The 14,118-nt window shown below is 37.5% G+C and overlaps 1 protein-coding gene across 1 annotated transcript in view; it reads left to right on the forward strand.

Annotated features, from left to right (window-relative positions):
- Positions 1-14,118, forward strand: part of TRIP11 (thyroid hormone receptor interactor 11) — a 63,593-nt gene that overhangs the window by 42,618 nt on the left and 6,857 nt on the right. The window contains 4 exon segments of the mRNA XM_004681620.2: positions 219-318; positions 10,667-10,748; positions 12,253-12,367; positions 12,753-12,869. Of these exon segments, the coding sequence (XP_004681677.1) occupies positions 219-318; positions 10,667-10,748; positions 12,253-12,367; positions 12,753-12,869 (414 nt within the window).

Raw genomic sequence — 14,118 nt, forward strand, 5'->3', positions numbered from 1 at the left:
GCAGGCGGGAATCGAACTCATGCGGAAGTGGCTTAAGCTTCTTAGTGCTGTGCTTTAATCCGCAGCGCCACCAGGGAGGGCCCTGATTTGCTTTTTGATGTAGAGTTTAGATTTTAGATTTAGGATAAACTCTGGTGATAGTTGGGAGAAATAGTAAAGGTTATTTAGCTGTAGTCAGTAGTGGATATGCTGCTTTTTAATGAACTGTCTACCCTCAGGAACGCCTGGATGAAGCAAATGTTGCCTTGGATTCAGCATCAAGACTTACAGAACAGTTAGATCTAAAGGAAGAACAAATTGAAGAACTCAAAAAGCAAAGTAGGTTTATTTCCTTTTCCTTTTCCCCTTGGAGTTGATTCAGATGTAGTTGAATCAGGTTGCACTCATGCTTTGGTGCAGTTAAGGGAGACCAACTTCCATTGGTGTGTGACTTCCATTTCCATCTTCTGTGACCAGCTTGCTTCAATTTGATTATTTTAGCGAAACCAGTAGTCCTGGTGAAAAGGAGTGGTGAACTGGGCCTGGCTGCCAAGTTAGCTTGCCTGCAGATCAAAGCAGTCCGTTGTGTTGATTTTGCCCTGCCCGCCAAAAGGGGTTTTTGAGTGTCTGGCTATTTGATTTGACTAGCTTGGCATTTTTATGATTATGACTTCTTCCTGATCAATTCATGCTCATTCTACCTGTTTCATCTAAGGGTTTGGGAGAGCGGTATTTTACATGGGGTGAATGTCTGGGTATAACTGGCTTTTCATGATTGTGCATGGTACTCATCATGTATTTTTGATGCTTCTAAAGTATCTCATTAATCCGGTCAATTCCCCAAGGTGAGCCATGCACTTGTAACTAGGTAATCAGGTATTTCATAGAATTTTGTTGAGTCTTAGCAGCTGGCAAAGATGGCATGTGCTCATATAATCTCTGAGTTAAGGGTTTGTAGAAAATTGAATACTAGGGCTTTATTTAGTTGGTAATGATGTAAGATTATTGAAAGGGACTTAGTGGAGCCTAGAAATATATCAGCTTTTAGGTGTCTGGGTTAGGCACAGAAGTACCAAGGTACATAGTAAAGGAATTAAGAAATACCACCTAACATAAAACAGAAATTAGAAATAGATAAAAATCCACAGGATGTGCCTCAGCAGAAATACTGTCAAACAGTGTGGTGGCCGGCATGTAAGGACCGCTGAAAACTTGGATACCAAAGGGCAAGTCAGAGTCAGCCAACCTGAATCCAGTACAAGACAGAAGATGAATTTTAGGGATCCAAAAGACAAGATAGACCATATAGAGTAGTTCCCAAGTTAACTTGATCCTGAGACAAATTACTTCCCAACTAAAAGTCCTCTGTTTACTTTGTAAGAGTAGGCCAACTTTGGAACTCAAGAAACATAGTAGAGGGACTGGAAATGGACATTAAGGAAACATTATATTATTGAGAATTATGGAACTTTTTACATAACATTAAGGTGGTCTCATATTTTGTGTACATTTCATAAGCAAACCGGAAGTCTTTTATAGCTTAAAGAAACAATTTGAAAATACCCATGACCAAGTCACATGATCCTATCTGGAAAATGTTCTTTATAGTCTGACTTTTATTTTGTTCTCTGTATATCCATCTCCTTTTAAGATAGGTCAGTATCCTGGTAATGTCCTAAATGATGAAATGGTTGCCTTTACCTATGAGCAATATTTATTGGGAAAAACAGCCTAGTTAGGTTGAGGGCCAGTGCAACCACATTATGACCTGGAAGACATGGGCAACCCAGAGGAGATACACTATGCACCCAAGGCATTAACCAAAGAATTGATACCTTAGGGCAGGACTAGACTAATGGAGATGAACAGACAGTATTCCGAAACATTGGTCTGTAACAACTCAGTGCTCTGCCACATCTCCTGTGTCATAAAAGATGGTAGCACAAAAGGTTCACTGGCTTGTTGTATCTAACAAGTACTAGCAGAGTCCCTGCACTGTCTCATCCTTGTTCAGATACCTACCTACACCCGTTAGTAGAGTATTTTCAGATTTTGATTCTCTCTAACAAGGCTAGGTCTTTGTTCATGTAAAAAAATTACAGTATGCATTGTAAATACATAGGAACTTTGACTCATTTTGTGGAATCAAGAATAGCTAAAAAAAAAAAAAACTAATTATGGGCCCTCCCTGGTGGCACAGCGGGTTAAAGCACAGCACTGAGAAGCTAAAGCCACTGCCACATGAGCTCAATTCCCACCTGCCCCGGGGGGGGAGACCACATGGCATGGCAGACCTCTCCTGACCCGCCCGCTGCTCCCCTCAGCAGTGTACTTCGTCGATCTGCCTGTTCTGCTCCCCACTCTGTCTGAATCCTCTCACTTCCTGCACCCCAGTTCTGTATGCATGAATAAATAAATCTTTAAAAAAAAAAAACTCTAATTATGCTTGTAGCACTGGTATTTAGAAAGACAGGCAAGGGTCCAATGTTGCACAGACAGGAAAGTGGAGGAAAGAAACAGTTTTGTCTTTAAGTCATTCTTGCCATTTACAGTTCTTAACAATCTGTTTTCTTTTATTATCTAAGTTCTTAATATTGCTTTTATGTCCCTAAATACAAATGTGATTTTATTTTCTCAAAACTACTCTTGATAATTTAAATAAAACTTTGATTGGCTTGGTTGTTTCAAAAGAATCACTGTATATTTTCTTTCCTAGATCATTGAGTACTTTAAATGGTGATTGATGTTGTAATACTGTACTTTATTTTTAACACAAAACTTGGCCAGACAGCAAAAATATTTGCCAGGAGAAACAATTTTGAAAAAGACAGATTGGCTTTTGTTGCAAGAAAGTACAGAGACTTGAATTGTAGAGACAACGTATTATTTTATTTCTAAGCATCTGTAGACTGTTGATTAGTTGGTACATAGTTTCAACATTTAAACAATATTGGGAAACTCACTTTAAAAAGTAGTATTTTATTCAAATTCTTGATTATGTTATTGCTACCAGAGATGAGATGACTCAGTCTAGTCAAACTTAATGAAAGGGAACAATAATGCCAGTGTTAAAGTAGTAGGTAGCCGTTTTTAAAGTAATTGTGCTGTGGGTATGCAACTGTGTTAGGAGTTCAGGGGAGTTAACAGGCCTTGTCTTAGAAGTGCATTATCAGGCTTTAAGAACTTATGAGAACCAGCTGCTCACCCTCATACTAGATGCTATATGAGATACTAGATAAGAGCCCTTTTTTTTTCCAAGGAGCTCATTAGAAAAGGAAATAATATGCTGCATACAGGCCACAGTTCTGTAGCTTAATACAGCGGCACACAGCGGCAATCACAAGCAGTGCGTGTGCAGTTCCCCATGGATCCCAGGGGCCTGCAAGGAGCTTGAGCCAAAAGCATGATTTCACTGTGAACATGTAGGAACCTGTCTTCCTCTCCCACCCTTTCTCCCTCTGCCCTCCTCCCCATTTCACCCGCCATGGGAAAGTAACAATAAAGGGAAACCCTAAGATCTCACAGATGCTATCAGACTTTAATAGTGTTGACTGCTAAAAGAATTACTAATCCTTTTAGAAATTCTTTCAACATTTTACCTGAATATAATTCAATATAGTTCTGAAAACCTATTTCTCATGCCATCCTGTGTTTTGATTGACTTCAAACTTAAGACATTAGTCTTCTGTGAAGCAGATAGGGCGTTATCTGCATTGATCAGAGTTCAGCATTTATAAGAAGCTGTCATTCATGGGAAAATACGCACCTGTGGGAACCTAGACTGCGGCTGAACTGTTAAAATTGAAATAGAAAACAAAATACTGTTTTAATAACTCGTTCAGGAGAGTGCAGAATTTCATGATAGGTAAAAGAAAATAAGTTCATAAAAAATACAAGTTTAGACTCTAGCACTAGGAATTTCTTTTGGTGTGTTTGCCAGTTTATAATAGTATCTTAAAGGAGCCCATAACTGATTTTTCAAAAATGAGTTTTTAAGGCTTTAAAAGTTCTTCTATGAATTGGGATTGGAAAATTTCCTTAGACTGTTTTTTAAAGAAAATCTAGAACATATAAAATGAGTCCCAGTCAACCTACTGTAATATGAAGCATAAAAACATTTTAAAGTTACAAATATAAAAGAAGTTTATATGTTTTTCATGGAACTGCTTTTATGGTGCTGGATGGTAAGAGTTTTTATTTTAAATAAAGACATTCCGTTTTCCAGGACATGATTTATACAAGAAAACATATAATGTCCTGTTGAACTCAGTCCAGATACATTCCCAGACGCTTTGTTACTCAAACCTTTTGAGGGATTTCTTTATAGATGTTTTTGGCAGAAGTGGTGATTTTAGAGGAAATGTATAAGAAATACCAGATGCAGTTTTCTGAATTGCCTTAAATGGTTAAAAAATTATTTATGATGTTATAAACATCTGGGTATACCAGACAGTGCCATAATTTAAGTGGGGGAAAAGTCGATCTATCATTCAGGTAAATAATTATGCCTTTTTCAACTTGTTCTGGTCTTCCTAGGTACGCTTCTCTTCCCAGAAAAAATTAATCATTTTTTCATTTATTTATCATGCATCACTGTATGCTGTTTCCCAGGTGTTAAAATAGGCACTGGAGATCATAGATAGTGGACCTAGGATCTTACTTTCAGAAGGTTTGCAGCCAGGCAGGAAGGGGGAAATGACATGGAGTCACATATACACAACCACTGTTTTGAAAGAAAAGTGCAGATTGTGCTTCTCTTTGGTTTTATGGAAAGGGAGCAAAGACTGGCGAGGGTATACTAAGCTCACTTGAATGATAAATAGGTACAACTAAGTAGCAGGGAGCTGAAAGAGCATTCTAGATAGAGGGCTGAATTCACGTATGGAAAATGGTCGAAGATCTGGTGGTAGTGACGAGGATGTTGGGGCTGGGGGAGGGTTGTGAAATGCTGAGAAGTTGGAGGTGGGAGTGGGTGGCTTCATGGAGAAATTAAGCTCTTAAGTAGGGATGCTAAGCACACATCATAAGCTGGCGCCTAAATGATAACATAAAAAAGCAAACAGAACTGAGACTGGTAACTGGGCGTTCCTTATAAAGAACAGCACGTTCTCAGCTCTGTCCAAGCACTGCCAAATCTTCATGCCTTTCAAGAGATTGGAAATTGGGACTTTATGAGGAATATGCTAGTTTTTTAATGACACCTAATTTAAGTATTTTATTTTATTTTTTGCAATAGAAGAACCAGGTACAGGTCAGAGGTGTGAAGGGTAAGAGAAGATTCACCATATACGGAGTGGGGAACAGAATAGGCGGATTCACTGAAATACACTGCTGAGGGGAGCAGTGGGCCAGGCAGGATAGGTCTGCTGCATCATATGATAGGGATCAAACAGGCTGTAGAGGTGAAGGAGGCCCCTAATTTAAGTTTTTCTGAAAGCTCTTTGTGGGTTGAGCAACACTTCATTAGGTCAGATGTAGTCTATGCTGATTTTCAACAGGGAGTTTTTAGAAATCAGTAGAGGTTCAGTCTGCAGCCTAGAAAGAAAGCCATTTGTCATTGGTATTTTTTCTTTAAAGATTTACTTATTTATGAATACAGAACTGGGGTACAGCCAGAGGTGCATGGGCGATAAGAGGGTTCACCAGAGACAGAGAGAGGGGAGCAGAACAGGCCGACTGAGGAGGCACACTGCTGAGGGGAGCAGTGGGGAGTCAGGAGAGGTCTGCCATGCCATGTGGGTCACTTCCGGGGTGAGGATCAAAACTCATGAGGAAGTGGCCTTACTGTCTTAGTGCTATGCTTTCAACCAACTGCGCCACCAGGGAGGCCCTGTCATTGGTTTTTTTACAGTGATATTCAGTGTCAATAATTATTGTCATTGACAAAATCACACCTTTTAGAATATGGTTGGTCTATTTACCTTTTAAAATAAAACATATAACTTGATTTATGATGTTCAGTCTTTTTAACAATTTTTCTTTAAATAATGGAAAAAATGCATTACAAATTATTAGAATTCATACAAGGCAATGAGGGAGGAAGAATAGGGAAAATTTACCTGACCTGATTACATTAAAATACTTACATGACATGTCTTTCAAATGCCACAGCCACTGTAGTTTAACTAGAAAAGTATCCAGCAGACCTCAGCCTAACTCAGCTTTATCACAAATTCTGATCTAGTAAAATTTAAGTTAATAAAGCTATACTCAAGTAATGTTCTCTTTTCCTGAAAGTTCATTGCTAGGAAATGGAATTTCACAAATTACTTTACCTATGAAATAAGAAAGCATTTACCATATATACTGTGGACCTTTAAATTCTAATATAGTTGAAAAGAATTGAGTTAAAAGGTAATGTTGTTAGGGGCCCCTCCCTGGTGGCACAATGGGTTAGAGGGCAGCACTGCAACCAGCCACAGCCACTTCAGTGCAAGTTCGATCCCTTGCCTCGGAGGTGACCCACATGGTGTGGCAGACCTCATAAAAGACCACTAATTTCTAGCTTGTTTTGATTACATTTAACAAAATAGCCTAAAATTACTTATGTTAGGTTTAATGTATAGATTTAAATTTACCTTTAAGGCAGCCAGTGCACATCATACAGTAATTCAACTTAATTGCTGATACAGCTATAAAATAAATCACCTAGAACATTTTTCTTTCCTTCTGTTAACTCCTTTGCCTTCTATTATAGAGATGGCAAGTAAGGGAAAACGTTGACCAATGTGGTATTTGATATTGGTTAGGACCAGGTTGAAAGTTGAAGTCTTAGTTACTTTAAGAAATCAGATGAATGAGCACTAGTGCTTCGTATAGGAGCACTTGACTAGATAGAACACCCATGTTTAATTGTTCGGCAGGTTCTCTCAAAAATCCTTTGAGATATGGGAAGTAAAGTCTCACTCTGGTGACAGGAGCATGATTCATATCCAGGTCTGTGGCTGGTCAGGTCTTCTGACCCTAAAGTCCTGCGCCAACCAATCTTATCTCATTCAGGTGACAATTCTACTTAGATGGCGTTTCAGTTGAGTTTCTTTCTAAGGGACCTGAATTATGAAATAGCCAAATCACTTTGTAAGAAAAGTAGATTAATTTTATAATGTTCTGTGAAGACATCTGTGTTACAGTGCAATGTTACTAATCACAAATGAAATGTAAAATTGTATGTGCTGACTTGGAATCAGTTACATTTCATATTCAATTTTTATTTTAAATCAGTGTTGAAGACTATGCCACCTTCTCTCTGGTCCTATAGACGGGGCTCTGATATGACAGGTTTTAGGATGTAATATATTTCTAGTAGCTCTTCCTCCAAACTAGGCTAGATCTCAGCTCCTTAATTACTCAACTTCAAATAAACCCAACTCCTCCACTCCCATCTATTGTCTTCAAATTCCAGAAGTATTTTGGCATGTTAGATTATTTCATAGAGGTATTATATTTAGCATAAAACTCATTTCTGAATAATGAATTTTCCTGCCCATGTACATACAGTTCTAATTTCAAATTGTGATTTGAGTTAATCTTGTTTCTATGGAAAAATACTTGTTATCTATGATGGGAGAAAATAAGGTGCCTAGAGAAAAAAGAAATCTGTAGGGAGCTTTGAACTCAGTATTTGACATTTCCCCTCTCCTGGTTAATATCCTTTTAAACCTCTCCCCCAGATTCTGAGCACCTTTTTCCCTCTGGACTCCATTATCACACTTAGACTTAAACTACCATTAAATTTGAACTAGCCCTCTGTACGCTTGCAGGGGTAGGTGGAGTTTGTCAGTTCCAATTAACTATATGTTCTGATAGTTTAGAAATTTTAACACAGTTATTTTAATCCTACCTTGCGAGATAGATTTTAATCAGTATCCCAATAATAATGAACTGTCTTAAAGAAAATATTTTGACTTAAACTTTTTTTAATTGTTATGCATACAAGAACTGGGTACAGACCAGAGGTATGGGGGAATGAGAGGATTCATCAGAGACAGAGTGGGGAGCAGAACAGGCAGATTTTTACTGAAATACACTGCTGAGGGCGCAGCAGATGAGACAGGAGAGGTCTGCCGCACCATGTGGCCACCTCCCTGGCCAGCTGGGAATAGAACTTGTGCTGCAGGGGCTGCTGACTGCCTCATAATTCGGTGCTTTACTTTATTTAGCCCATTGTACCACCAAGGAGGCCCCTTTTGACTTGAACTTTTTAAAGACAGACTTCTTGCTGAGTTTTTCGCATAGTGCTATTAAATTTTTCTGATTTATTTCATTAAAATCATTTTATCTGAGTGAATTCTATTTTGTGACTATTACCCTAAGAATTGTCATTCAGTATTGTCTTTTTTATTTAAGGGACAGGATAAGTGGCAATAGCTTGGTTAGATACCAGAGTAGTACTAACCAACAAAAATAAAGTCCAAGTCACCTGCACACTTTAAATTTCTTAGTAGCCATATTTAAATAAAATTAATTTTAATAATATACACAGAATTTTATTATTTCGACATGTAATCTAGGTCAAAAATCATTCATTGTAGAAGATGACAGATAAATGAAGGGCTATCTCAGAATAAGGGGAGGCTGGGTAGTGCAACCTGGAGCTGTTCTCCGTTTCCTTTTGGTAGTAATGGAGTGGGTGGAAGAAGAGGAAGAAAAGGCCTTGCTCCTCCTTTCTCCGACTTTTACTCACGAGTGAGTTGGTTAATTCAGAACATCAAAAGGAGATGGACTCACTTGCTATTCTTCTGAATAATTGAGAGTTCTATTTATATGCAGAATGTAGTACATTCTTGGGAAGGCCCAAGCAATACCCTGTGTCATGCTATATATATGCACATAAAGAATATAAAATGTGTCTTCCTGACTTCGACCTTTAATAAAAATAATCTTGTTTCTTCTCTTTCATTTAAAAAAAAATTTTTTTAATGTCATGTCCAAGCTTAAATTCCACTGGAAAGACAGGAAAGGAAACATTTATAGTAGATTTTCCAAACACAAACCTTGCTTTTATAATATGGTTATGGCAACCATTTCTGTTTTGGTAAAGTTAGCCTATTAGATGAATTGCACTTTGCAATTTAAATTTTTAAGATTTAGAACAACCACAAGCAATTGCAGTAGTTAAACGGGGCATTTTGTGTACACATTTAGTATTTTAAATTAGGATTCTAGACAACACACAAAGCAGAATGGAAACCAAACAGACAGACCTGGCATACTCTATATGGCTCACAGAAAACTTCTTTGAGGAAGTACCAAGGAGCTGAAATATGAAGAGTAAATGGGAATTGTTAATGGGCAGCTGTTAGGAGATGGAAACGAATTTTCCATACAGAAGAAAAAAACATTTGTAAGTGAAGTCTTGCATTGGGAATTGAGAGTCCAGGAATAAACCATTTATTTATGGTCAGTTGATTTTCAATAGGGACAGTTGTTCAGGAACAGTTTTTCATTATATGGTGCTGAAACTCACTGGGTATCCAGTGCATAAGAACAGAACTGGAACCCTTCCTCACCCCCCCCACAAAAGCTAAAATGGATCATAGTCCTAAATTGTAGAGTTAAAACTGTAAAACTTCTATGAGTAAGTCTTTGTGATGTTGAATTAAGCAGTGGTTCCTTAGACATGACACTGAGAGCGCCGGCAACAAGAGAAGAAATAAACTGGACTTTATCAAAATTCAGAAGTTTTGTGTTTCAGTGGCTACCATCAAAAAATAGAAAAAGGACAACCCACAGAATAGGAGAGAATATTTGCAAGTAATTTGGGAAGGGAATTATAGCCTGCTATTACTGGGAGAAGGCAGCATGAATAGGTTTGTGGAAAGAAGTTCGGTAGAGTACAGTTGGGGTGAGGGTTCCTTGATCTGAAAGCAGCTCCGTTGCACAGCATCTCCTCTCCATTTCCTTCAGAACAAAATATGTAGCCTCTCTTGCAGCTCAAACTTCAGTTTCTGAAGTAACAGGTGCGAAGTTCATGGATGTGCCTGAGAGTTCCACGAAATTTGTTGTGATTTTAGATTTTATAAAAACTTAAAATGTCTCAAATTCCAACTATTCGAATATTTCACAGATTTTGCTTCCTTTTAAAGGAGTTTTAAAATAAAGTAGTATAAACACAGTAATGTCTAAGTCATACTCTGTTGTGGTTGGTACTTTAGAGCCAGTGATCTGAATTGCATTTTGGAATTTAGTCACCCCAGAATACTTTGCCGTTTACTGCATCCTGAGCCATGGTCTTAATTGTGTTAGATACTCTTGTTAGTTCACAAAAATCAGAAACCAGCCAGGAAAATGGATAAAGGGAATGTAAATTGTCCTTTCTGTTTCTTTCCATTAAAGGGTGGGTCTGGAAGTATTTCATGCAAGGATGCAGTGGTGAAAATCTCTTTTTTGCTGTTTTCTCTGAAGAGCGTGAAATTTTGGGGGGCAGGGGAGAGGGGTTAAGTTTCTTGTTAAGGATTTGATTATTCTTTTGGGAGCAAAGCATGTGAATTAATTTCTGGCATATAGGTAATTTCTGTATCAGAATTTCTATTTCCCAGAATTAAAGGAGAGATGGGAGTAATTGAATATTCCTAATAAGCGCAAGTGCCTATTGCTAGACTTCATGGTAAAGGTAACATCAGTATGATATAGTAATTCACACTATTTTAATCAGTTAATGACTATCTTTATTCATGTTTTAAAACAGATGCACTTCGACAAGAAATGCTGGATGATGTACAAAAGAAATTGATGAATTTAGTAAACAGTACAGAAGGAAAAGTAGACAAGTATGTTCTGTCTTTTCACGTCTGTGTATTTTGTGGAGTTATTTTTATAGTAAAAACTACTTCTACCTGTAGATGTGTGTGTGTGTGTATACTTAAAAGAGTAAAGTAGCATTTTGTTCTGTCCATTAATGACTAATATTTGAGAACATTTAAAACAACAAGTAAACTTAATCTAAAAGAAGCTCAACTTCTTTACATTTCAGTGCTCAGTTACTAGTAAGATTCAAAATAAATGTCCCAAAATTACATCAAAATCTTACAGTTGCTGGTGTTAGTCTACATATAATTCAGTTTGGCTGCAAGAAAGAGCATTTGGTTTGCTTCACTAATCGGAGTATCTCTTAGTGGTGGGACGGTATTTCTTCTGTTGATTTTTAGCATAGTTATCTGGGATTGTATGAATGGAGTTGCACTGGAGTGGTACTCATCATGTTTATTCAAAAAAAGTGCATAAAGCCAATTACTACAGTAACAAGGAGCTAGAAGGCAAGGCAGCTCTGCCCACTGTTCTTGAGGCCAGCAGGTTAAGCCTGAGGAATTCTGCCAAGTTTCAGGAATAAATGCCCCTATAAGATAGAGTATGAATTTTCTTAAGTTGGGAATTCAAGAAAAGGACAAGACTATTAATCACTATTTCTGGCAGTGGTGATGGTGAATTTTCCTCCTGCCTTGTGATAATCTCTGGTTCTTCTTGGCACTCACGTGAGCCCCTCCTGACACTCTACCACCTTGGTGCAGTCCCACACTTAACGGAGCACGGGCCAGGGGCTGCAGAGGGAACTGGAGAGAAGAAACTGCAGAAGGGCCTGGTCACCAGATCGCCCTATGCTACCCTTTTCTTTACATGGTGTTGAGTTGTAGGTAGTTTAATGAAGGGTGGGTAGAATAGCAACTCTTTTCTTGGGCTTTTAAATAGATTTTTCCAGCTCAAATTCTTTATCTTAAAACACATGGAAGAGTCAGAACAGCCACAGTATGAAGTATCAGAAAACAAAACATTTACTCTTAGCATTCTTTTTAATTTTCTTTACTGTCCTTAAATGAACATAATTTGCTCACATATATTAGGTTGAAACTAGAGAGATAGATATGTAATAATATTTGAAAAGTTTAAACAAATTTTTATAAACATGAATGGGGAAGTATAAACATAACTATTAAACATAAGAACTGTCATCACTGTTTATGGTGGGAATGGAAAGATCTGGAGTGTCTCTTTAAGATGGACATCTACCCAGATAGGCAATGAGAATTACTCTTAATGAGCGATTATATTGACTGATAAATTTTTTGGTTGAAGAAAGTCAGTGATTAATAAGTAATATTTTTTAATGTGTATATTATGAGTTGTTTGAAATTGTCTTAATTAGACTTATCAATGATTTAATAAAGTTACTATAAAATAAATGTTTTTGATAATTAAGTATAACTGTATGTTCAGTGTTTATTGTTGAGCCCCTTAGTATTGAAATAATTTGAACTGTTTCCACTTTCAATTTCATAGGGTTTTAATGAGAAACCTCTTCATCGGACATTTCCATACACCAAAAAATCAGCGTCATGAAGTTTTACGACTAATGGGAAGCATCCTGGGTATCAAAAGGGAGGAAATGGAGCAGGTAACTGAGTGATGAAAGTCATTTGCAATATTGTTTATAAAAAAAAACAGTGGTCTCAGAGGACAGTGTTACTACTATTGTTTGTAACTTTGCCTGAGTATATAACTTTTTCATTGTGGAAATGGAATCTGTGAAGAGGTGAATTTTTTCAATTTGTATACTTTAAAAAGTATTTTGTAATCTGTAATCCCCCTCTCACTTGAGAATGCTGAAATTTGAGGTATGATACTGCCAGGCATGACATGTTGATTGTATTAGTAGGCCTCAGTCGGCAGGAAACATTTACTGGAAATTAGACTTGAAAAACATGGCTTGTTGCTACCTGAAACCATGTTATTTTTATCTTTTCTTATATTGATGATTTTGTTTTATAATAAACTTGCAGCTGTTTAATGAAGACCAGGGCATTGTTACCAGGTGGATGACCGGGTGGCTTGGAGGAGGATCCAAAAGTGTCCCCAACACACCTCTGAGACCAAGCCAGCAGTCTATGCTGAATAGTGTAAGAACCGTTTTATTTCTGAATATGAATGGTGAAATGATTGTACATCACATTTGTTTATAAGATTTATTTTATACAACCATTTTATTTTGGAGTGTGAAAACTAAGACCCAGAAGGGTGGTTAGCTTAAGAATAATAATCCAGTTTTAATAATTTTATTGTATGTAGTTTTTACTTTAACTTTTTATTACATAGTATTTCTGCTTTTCCAAGTATTAACTGTTCCTTTTGTTGTACTTGATCATGCTGCTGTAGAGAGTTATTTGTCTATCTTACTGTTACATATGAGAAAGGTGGAAGTTTATTTTACACATTTCTGTGTCTTCTCAGTCACTGAGCTTTGGGTACTCACTGAGCACCAGCTGGGCTCGGGACTGTTGCGCGCAGTAGGCACACTGCAGCAGACCAGCGGAGCGCTTCACCCACTGAGCTGACATTCCGGTGGGAGGAGGCAGTTCATTACTCGAAAACACAGTTCCTGATACATAGTAGGCTTAAAATGAATGCTGATTGAGTTGAGGAGCACTAAGCGCTAGCGTGTGGGGTTTACTTCTGTGTTTTTAAATAAAGATGAAACTGAGGATAGTTTATCCAGATCTGGTTAAAGATAAACCCTATTTTAAATTGGATAATTTCTTTTTTAAGATTTATTTTATTTATTGATGCATACAATAACAGGGGTGTAGGCCAGAGGTGCCGTGGGCAGGTGTGAAAGGTTCACCAGAGACAGAATGAAGAGCCGAACAGGCAGATCCATGGCTGGGGATTGAACTCCTGCCTCAGCAGCTGGCATTAGCTTAATAGCACTGTGACTTTAACCTCTGTGCTACCAGGGAGGCCCTAAATTGGATAAATTTTAAGTTAACTGTGTTTAACCTGATACTATTGGTGCATTTTTGTTATAGTCATTGTGTCTTAAGAAAAATAGGACTTTTGATTCTTATTTTTCTGTTGGTATAGTTTTTTGTGTCTATGTAAAGTGACGTCACTAAAGTGGTTTAAGGCTTACAGTCTTGTATGTCATTGATGGCAAGAAATCTAATCTTAGCAGGTGGCTGTAAGTGAGGTTAAGGTTTGTAATGAGTGTTGTCATTAACAATTTTTTTTTTCACATTTTTTTTTATTAAAAAGTTTATTTTTACATCATTTTGCACTTTTTTTTTTTTCATCTCAATTGTAATCCCCACGGGTTTCCCATCACCAAATCACCCCTGTGCCACCACCATAGTCCCGTGCATTTCCCTCCCT

This window comes from Condylura cristata, unplaced genomic scaffold (assembly GCF_000260355.1).
Source record: "Condylura cristata isolate star-nosed mole 26May11 unplaced genomic scaffold, ConCri1.0 scaffold00013, whole genome shotgun sequence".
NCBI lineage: Eukaryota > Metazoa > Chordata > Mammalia > Eulipotyphla > Talpidae > Condylura > Condylura cristata.